This window comes from Gambusia affinis, linkage group LG14 (assembly GCF_019740435.1).
Source record: "Gambusia affinis linkage group LG14, SWU_Gaff_1.0, whole genome shotgun sequence".
In the NCBI taxonomy this organism is placed as follows: Eukaryota; Metazoa; Chordata; class Actinopteri; order Cyprinodontiformes; family Poeciliidae; genus Gambusia; species Gambusia affinis.
The window spans coordinates 18,853,332-18,862,283 of NC_057881.1; the positions used below are offsets into that span (position 1 = coordinate 18,853,332).

At 37.1% G+C, this 8,952-nt stretch overlaps 1 protein-coding gene across 2 annotated transcripts in view; it reads right to left on the reverse strand.

Annotated features, from left to right (window-relative positions):
• The window catches only part of vps50 (VPS50 EARP/GARPII complex subunit), a 107,493-nt gene extending 101,294 nt beyond the window's left edge, over nucleotides 1-6,199 (reverse strand). The window contains exons 1-2 of one of the 2 annotated variants that reach the window (XM_044138321.1): nucleotides 6,027-6,199; nucleotides 5,457-5,525 (exon numbers count right to left, since the gene is read on the reverse strand). In XM_044138321.1, the coding sequence (XP_043994256.1) occupies nucleotides 5,457-5,525; nucleotides 6,027-6,059 (102 nt within the window). In that variant the 5' untranslated portion in view covers nucleotides 6,060-6,199. The remainder of the gene's footprint in view (nucleotides 1-5,456; nucleotides 5,526-6,026) is intronic. The other variant, XM_044138322.1, reaches the window with a different exon arrangement.
• Between the last annotated feature and the right edge of the window lie 2,753 nt (nucleotides 6,200-8,952).

The following is an 8,952-nucleotide window of genomic DNA, read 5'->3' on the forward strand; positions in this document are numbered from 1 at the left end:
CGTTTGTACACTATAAACACGTCTTCCGCCCAATTCAACATTTTTTTTTGTTTTTGTTTTAGAAAACTCACACAATTTAAATTAGCATCATCAGGAATATGATTTATGTTCATTAAATGTTCAACCATTCAAAGAGTGGTAAAAAAATATTTAATACATAAGCTGCTTAATATGGATAATTAAATGGTTCCAAGTGTCTTGTTATCGATGTGTATTACACATAGAAAGACTGACCCCTCCTGGCGGCTACTGGTAACTGCATGAACTCAGATTACACTAGAGTTCAAGCTGCTATAACTATCATGTCTCTCAGCGACACCATGAGTAGATATAGAAATTAAAAACATTTGTATTTTTTTCCCCTCAGCACGCCAGTGTATTTCGCAATATAAGCACAACACAGAAACTTCCCACTTTCTGGCAGAATATATTAATTAAAACACAAATATTTACATTCTTCGTACAGATAAGGAGAAAAATAAAACTCGTGTTATTTTCAATTTGACTTTAAGTCAAGCACATAAACAAGATATTAGAAAAAATAGGAACAATGAGAGTGTGTTGATCTTCCTAGCACATAAAAGGGCTTCAAGAAAGTAGCTTCTTGCCCAAACTGGCACTTATATACAGAGGAGTAATGAGCATGCTTGAAACAACTGAAACTGTTGCAAACAAGGCAAGATTATCAAAACAAAGGAGAAGTATCCAGATGTCACCAAGTCCCCATGGCAACCTTTAGAAACTATCTTGCCAGCCAGTTTGATACAAGAATAATGCCGTTTCCTGACCTGCCATCTGAAATCTAATTGTGTGCATTTGATAAAAAAATACCAGGATTTAGACGCTGTCTTGTTAAATGCCCTTGAAACGGAGTGCATGTTATTATTCAATCTTTGAAATACTAGTAGATTTTAAATAAGATTTTCAGAAGCTCAGTTGTAAACTGAATGTGTGCAATCACTGGGACTTTCAACAGTATAATTATTCAAAACCCATGGTAAAATAAACATAGATAAGGTTGCACACAGTCCAAAATAAACCTTTCTCGAAGGCTCTCTCAGTAGTGGACCAAAAAATAAGAGAGCATAAAAGATAACCCACTGCTCTGACATATAGATGGCTAGAGGAACAGTTAAATGTTGTGAAATGTTACGAGAAGACCAAGTGCTATATAAACACACACATATATATACATATACACACACACATACGCAAGTGTTAATTTTATGCAGTAAGAAGCTAGAGATTTTTTTGAAAACTTTTCACAATCGGTTCTAACAGCTGTGGACAGTTAAATCACAAAGAAAATGAAAAATTTTCGAAAATGACCAAAAGACATTAGCTCATAATACTGCTGAACTGATTGTTTTATCAAAACAAGTAGCTGCGGTACATCCGGTTTAAAACAGTGCAACACGCACTCAAGGTGTATAACTGTCTATCAAATTCTCAAACTTGAGTCCTTACAGCGACTCAACAGCATCATCTATCAATCATCAGCTCTAGGATTTCTGGCTCTCAGCCTGCCACATGCAGCAGCCGGCTCCTGGAAGGTGATAAATGATTCAAATCATGAACAAAATGGTTGGAAACCCATGAAAGGCTCCAGTTTTGGTACAATAGTACCATGTAAAAATCAAGTCCACTGGCCTCCCTCTACTGCACATGCTAGGTCACAGACTTCCTCAGCTTGACAGTAATGTATTATTCTCTAACATACAGGAAGGATGTTTCATTTTTTTGTAAGCTGAGGCATCAAGTGTTAAAGTAAGTGAAGTCAGAACATGAAACAGATTGACCAATGGCTCATGTCACATATATTGCTGAGAAAAGGGATTTGACGCCAGGATTTTCTTCATTTTCGATTTTTTGTAAAGCTTCAGTAAGAATTTATTGTTTGTCGCTGAACACATGTACACTGAGATTAAAGCCAGCTCCAAAGCAGTGCAAACAATGTAATAAACATATGTAATATAAACATACATAAGCCTGGGGATACTTACTACAAATATATAAATATATATTCAGTGAAATTATGATTTTATTTTTTTGAACGAGAAAATATTCAAAACAACTTGGCCCGATTTGGAAAACCTGTAGGTCCTCTTTATTCAAACCATGTGTTTACTGATAAACCACATATTTTGAATAGTCAGGTTAAATTTCACCAGCCACAACAAAGCCTGATTTCTTTCTGAAAAACTGAGTCAAGGAAATATCCCCAGTCGGACAACATGAAGCAGACGACTGATGACTCTTCCGGTAAGTCACAAAGAACCTTTAATATTTTCAGCAAGCTTCTGTTACCTTACTTAATGTCAGTGTTCATGATGCCACAATACAAAAAAGAATGGGCAAATAAAAAGTCAATCTCACAAATTGCCCCCGCCCAAAAAAAAAAAAACAACATCGTCACGAGACTTTAAGAAGACATTCTGTGGACGTACAAGACAAAACGACTAAAACCTTGAATTTAAACCCTCCAATTTGGCTGTCTTACAACAAATCTGCAGACTGGGTCAAAATTACTTAATGTAAAATACTCGTTAGTTATCACATACACGTTATGGCAATTATTGCACTCAGGGAATCATCTTTTAAAAACCACATTTTCCTTTGTTCAGGTCACATTGGCCAAACATCCATGCAGAATGCTGACCATTATATTCTTGTTCATTATGCGAAGCTGCTTCACAACACCGAGGCCAAACAAAGCAGGTGTGATAACATCTACACTCAAAACAGTGTTTGGTTTCTGCATTTCCAGTTTGGCCAAGCCACCTGACACTAAGCACCTAATGAAAGTAAACAAATATTACTTCAGAAACTACCGTCTCTTTTATTGTAGCTATGATTACAGCTAAATAATGTTTTCCTTTCAGTCATGCAGCAACATCAACCATTTCATTTTATATATCAATAACTTTTTTTAAAAAGTCTGTCAGGTGTTTACATAACTACGGAGCCCCCTAGGGGACATGGGGATTTTTTTTTCTTTTCCGTTCCCTCGCAAAACTGTACTGATCAGTTATGCGGCATAATTGAATACTGTAAGACTTTCTTACGGTGGCCGCCGTACTTTCTGATTTAATATAAGGTTATGTAAGGTTTTTCCATGAATGTTAATATCTCGTTGTGAAATATCTGAAGTTTTATATCTTTCTTTAGAATACAAAGGCACCACAAACCTATGATATAAACAGAAACCTTCCGTAAGTAGGAAAGAAATATAAATACTGTACATCCAAACTATATTTCTGAGTTATTATCGCGGCGTAATAAGTCATCTGACAGTTTTGATTGTGTCGCTGTTGTGTTGGTTAGCTAAATGGTTTAAAGAGCTGCTTTTATGTTCAGTTCCATCTCAACCTTAACAGACATAAATATGCAGTAAATGAATCGATTTTCAATCAGTTTTTTGCACCAAAGACTTCATAATAATAAACACGTTTTATTATTAAAAACACGACAAACTAATTATGGTAAAGGGCCGTATTGGGTTAACTCGGGGAATCTCATCTGTCCGTGTATCAATTAGCTCCAAACCACTTCTTTGTTCTGTCACATTTATCGATTTAGTCCATTTTGATTATTATGCTCAAAACTTTGCAAGGACTGACCAACCCGCTCACCGTTTCCTCATACACACAAACCAGCAGGCCAGTAAGCTTCCCATTCATACTTGATGACGTCACTCCCACATCGGCACACCCACCACCTAAGTGTCAAAGTCGCGTGCTCCTATCATATCAATAATTACTTATTTCATTCATATGGCTCTTACAGAACCTAAGTGAAAACGTGTTTATTATTATGAAGTCTTTGGTGCAAAAAACTGATTGAAAATCGATTCATTTACTGCATATTTATGTCTGTTAGGGTTGAGATGGAACTGAACATAAAAGCAGCTCTTTAAACCATTCAGGCCACCAACACAACAGAGACACAATCAAAACTGTCAGATGACTTATTACGCCGCGATAATAACTCAGAAATATAGTTTGGATGTACAGTATTTATATTTCTTTATGGAAGGTTTCTGTTTATATCATAGGTTTGTGGTGCCTTTGTGGTGTCAGCTTCCAGATTGTCACATCAGTCACATTACTAAGAAGGGCGGCATAGCTAGGAGCTGGCAGTGCATTGAGGTATATTGAAGTAATTGTACATTATAAAGAGATAGTGTGTGGTCTTGTTATTTTGGTGCGTGAATAAGAAATGCTTCCTGTGACAAAGCATGACTGAGGACATTTTAATGGCTACTTGGCAAAATAATGAAATGATATAGCAAAAGCTAACTCAACTCTTATCATAAACTTTACCTTTGGACTAATCACTATATACATGAAACTGTATAATGATTTAGAAAACATTTTATTCCTCATGAGAGAATACATGATAGTTTAATGAGAAACATAAAGGTTTTCTTTGCTTTTTTGGCAAGGAGGAAGTCTTACTTAAAAATAAATTTGGTATACGGGAAGTCTCTTACATTGCCTTGCAAAACCATCTAGTTTAATATTTTCTACATTTTTTTCTAAGCTACAACCTTAAAAAAAACAATGTATTTTTGTAGGATTTTATGTGATAGACCTCATAATTGTGAAAGTGAAGAACATAAGGTGCTCTGATCAGATGAAAACAAAGTTAACCTTTTTGGCTGACATGAAAGAATGTTGAATACCAGCAAATCAACACAGCACATCATCATCCAAACTGTGAACAACTGTATTGGCAGCATGCTTTTTTTTCAGCAGGAAAAAGAGAGCTGATCAGAACTGATTTGAAGATGAATGCTAAATAGAGGACAGTCTCTTTTTTTTCTCCTCCCCTCCAGGGGGTCTTTTGTGGGCTCTAGTGTCCCTTATATGAAAGTGGGCTGACAGGAAAGGGAGGAAGACATGCGGCAAATATCGCCGGATCCGGGATTTGAACCCACGACGGCCGCATTGACTCAGGGCCTCCAAACGTGGGTCGCACTATCCCCTACGCCACCACAGCACACCCCAAGAGGACAGTCTCATTGAGGTAGCAAAATATTTGAGTCTGACTGTTCAAGAATAAATAAAAATACAGTTCACTCCCTGCATTTCATTGTTATGGTGTGTTGGTCTGTTACAAAAATCCCAATAAAATACAGCAAAGTGATTGGTTTTTACATGACAGAAATAAGAAAATGTGTATGCATTTTTTGTCAACGAATTGTAATAACATGTTGAAAGAGTTTTTTTCAAATGCCATTACAAAATATTAGAAGGGATGATGGAACTTTTGTTGTAAGTATCCATGAATTGATGCATTTCTAATGAATTTGTAAACAACCTTTCAGCACATTTGTGAATTCACAAATTGCATTTCATGTTTTCTTTCTTGGACAACAAAGACATTACAGATGGTTTTTGTTTTAGCTTTAACCATAACATATACTGCTCTATCATGTTTCACAAAAAGCTTACCGTGCTCGGGATCCTCAGGTTCTCCACTGGACTCAGATCAGCCATGCTCTCCTGGGGGCTTTTGAGGCCCTGTCACAAAAACAAACAAAAACAAAAAACACCATAAACCTTTAATTAATGTTTTCTCTCCGTGCAGCCCGCTCCCCTTTCTCATACGGCTAGCATGACACTACTGAACACACACAAAAAAAGTGGAACTGACGGTGCAGATTACTGACAGCGATATGCTCTGTTGTGTCCTAAAAATTACTCAAGCTAACATTACTTTTTGTGCAAACTGAGACCTTCCTCAGCCACCCATAATTCATTGTTGTTATGGGCAAGTGTTGTGTGCAGGTGTGTTTTTGCGGATTGAACGTCTAGTGTTCCTCCAGAGGGAAAAAAGACTATTCTTTATACAAAATAGTAAGTCTAAACCTTCATAGAACTAGGTGACAATGCTTAGTTTGTCCCGTATTACCCCGCCTGTTAAATGCCACACGATGAGCTGTCAAATTAGCCAGTTAGCTAGGTTAGCTGCCAGATACAAACGACCGGCTGGTCCTTGTATAAAGGCATGGTTTTTCTCACCTGGCGGGCCATAAGGGACTTTATCTTCTGCATTGTGAATCCAAATTGTGTGGAAAAAAGGCAAGTAAATGAATAAATCTTTAATATTGGCTTGTTGTCAACAGTAAGCCTCTGTCACTACGAGAAGGAAGCCATAGTTAACTGTCACGTGATTGGAAAGCCAAGTACTGGAAGAATCCTGAAGCATCTTGGGTAATGTGGTTCATACGCCGTGTGTCGGTAAATTCTACTTGTCAGTGTTTCTTACGGCTAAACTTCGTTTAATGTGTGAAATGTGTGTGTAATTGAAGCCAAAGGTAGTAATATTTAAAAAAAAAAAAAAAAGAAAGAAAAAAATAGAAGAACTTATACATATATTTTATATATGCAAAAGACTTAAGATGACTGTGAAATATGGATTTTTAAAAAAATATTATTATTGCACCCTGGTCTTTCTGCCACTGGATGTCAGTAAATTTGCAACAGTGTACAAATGGCTAACTTGTGGCTCTAGTGAAAAATTAACAAGATACCAAGACAGATAATTCTATATTCAATTTGATCATGTCAAACATGTTGATAGCAACCATTGATTGCACCACATATTTTACTTTCTTTCCATCCTCTTATTTTGAATCAAGGATGGGTAGTATAGTTATTCCAGTGGGCCATCTGTTGATAATGCAAGGGTTTCACACTGAGTTGGAAATGTACATTTTCCAGGAAGCTTTGATGAAATATGCTTCATTGTTTTGTCTTTTTATTTCTTGATGGTGAGTTTAGAAGGCATAGCATACTCAGTCAAAAATTACTACTGCTTTAATAACGTGATATTTTCTTGGCACTTTAAATATGATTTATTTAAACGGATGTATGTTAAGATGTAAATTACTAGTTAAGTGATAAATTAGGCTGTGTATGTATAGTTGTTGTCATTGTTTTTATTCTTCCAGGAATGTTCCTGAACTATTGCAAATAAAAACTTTTTCTCCCAGATACTTTGAACAAGCAGTGTCATACAAAAATATGCACACCTATAGAAGTTCTTCTCATTTACATTCAACGATAGATTTTTATGTGCTTCATTGTGATTAATAATCTGCAACTTTAATTCCTGCAATTAAAGCTGCAAGTATATGGGAGAGTCTCTTTCACCTTTTCATATCAAGAGATTCACTTTTCCCTCATTCGTCATAGCAAAATAGTTTATACTTAGTCATTAACGTACTAATCTTTTGAGTTTTCCAAATAGGATGAAAAGCATTTGTTAACATAATTTTCTAAGTGTTGCCACAGATTCTCTATTTAGCAGTTCCCCTTTGTATGATGCTGCCAAACAATGTGGTTGGTCTGTTAAAGGTGATGTGCTGTTTTTTGCCTCACCTGTTTTGGTCTTTCATGTTCCACAGCACACCTAACAGAGCATCTGTATTTATAAATTTCACACAGTTGGTCTAACTTCACAAAAGTGACATTTGAGGACACTCACTGAACCAGAGTTCATTGAGGGTTACAAGAGTAAAGGGGCACTGAATAGGAATGTCCCCCAATCACGTTCTGTTTGTATTTTTAACAAAAATGGAAATCATATATTATTTGCTTTCTGTTTTGTAATGGGGCACTTATTTGTGCTGATCTAGCACACAAAATCAGAAATAAAAGATGCATTAAAATTTGGAATGTGAGAAAAAGCGGGGCAAATTCATAGAGCATGAAAACAGTAGCCAAATAAACTGAATCAAACTAGATGAATATTATGATTGAAATTGCAGTGGGTGTGCTGTTTAGCCAGCCACATTTATATTCCATTCACAAGAAAAGAGATCATGTCATGCCATGTTTTCCATGACTGAGTGCCCTGTTTCTCCATCTCTGCCAAGTTGTTAGACCAAGCTCCGCATCGTGAGCTCTTCCAAATAATTACCAAAGCGGTGCACGCAGACCAACTCAGCCTGTTTGTAATTGCCCTGTCAGGCCTTCTACTGAGCAACACTTGAAGGCTGCGCACCAGAGGCAGAGGGAGAGCTAGTTCCTGGTTAATCATGCTTTAGGCTGATTTCCCAGTCAAATGAAGGTGAAGCTTCTCCCCTTAGGTGAATTTACTCCACTGTTGTTTGTTAGGCAGCCATCCATAAGGCAGCGCCTCCCTTAAAGCAGACAGTGAGACGGAACAGATGGCCGCTGCTACCCGGAGATGCCTCCACAAAGAAGAGACACACACAGTTGGTCAGCTCATAAGCTATAATTAGAACAAGATTAAAAAGACTTCTTGTTGTTATGCAAGGGAGCATCATATTGAGACTTGCGGTTAATTATCTCCGCAGTTGTAGCTGCAGCTTCTGGCAAGTATCGATTCCACTTTATAGATGCTGTATTTCCAAGTGTTTCAACTCAAAAACGCTACTGAATTCAATCTTTCGTTTTGTCATAGAATTTGGTCTTAACAGTCCATTTATACAGATACAAAATCTGACTGTGACAGCCATTTTATAGACTCTAAAGTCCCACTAAACAGAAAATCTTAAGCAATTTACTTGTCCTTTCTCTAAATGCACATATGCGCAAACGTAAACCACATCAGCACTCTTATTTGCTCGTGACAAGGTGTCGGCAGGAGCAGGTGGGAGGGCACTCTGCCACATGCTGAAAGTCCGTCTGTCCCTGCCAGTAGGCACGCAGAATACCAGCACACCAACTGCCGACAGAAATGAGCGCTCTGCTGCAGATTGGAACAATGCATACAACTCGTATAAGTGTAATAGGAGAGATTAAATTCAAAATGTTAAATATCTCACAGGTGTTTCTCATTCTCCCCAGATCTGTTAAATACAAAGTGACCTTTTTCTGCTTTGCCATTTTATGAAAAATGTGTAAGCACAGGGACAAAGTTTGCACTCATTTTGTTTTGTTGTGGACAACCAAAAGACTTTACAATGACCCACAAAAG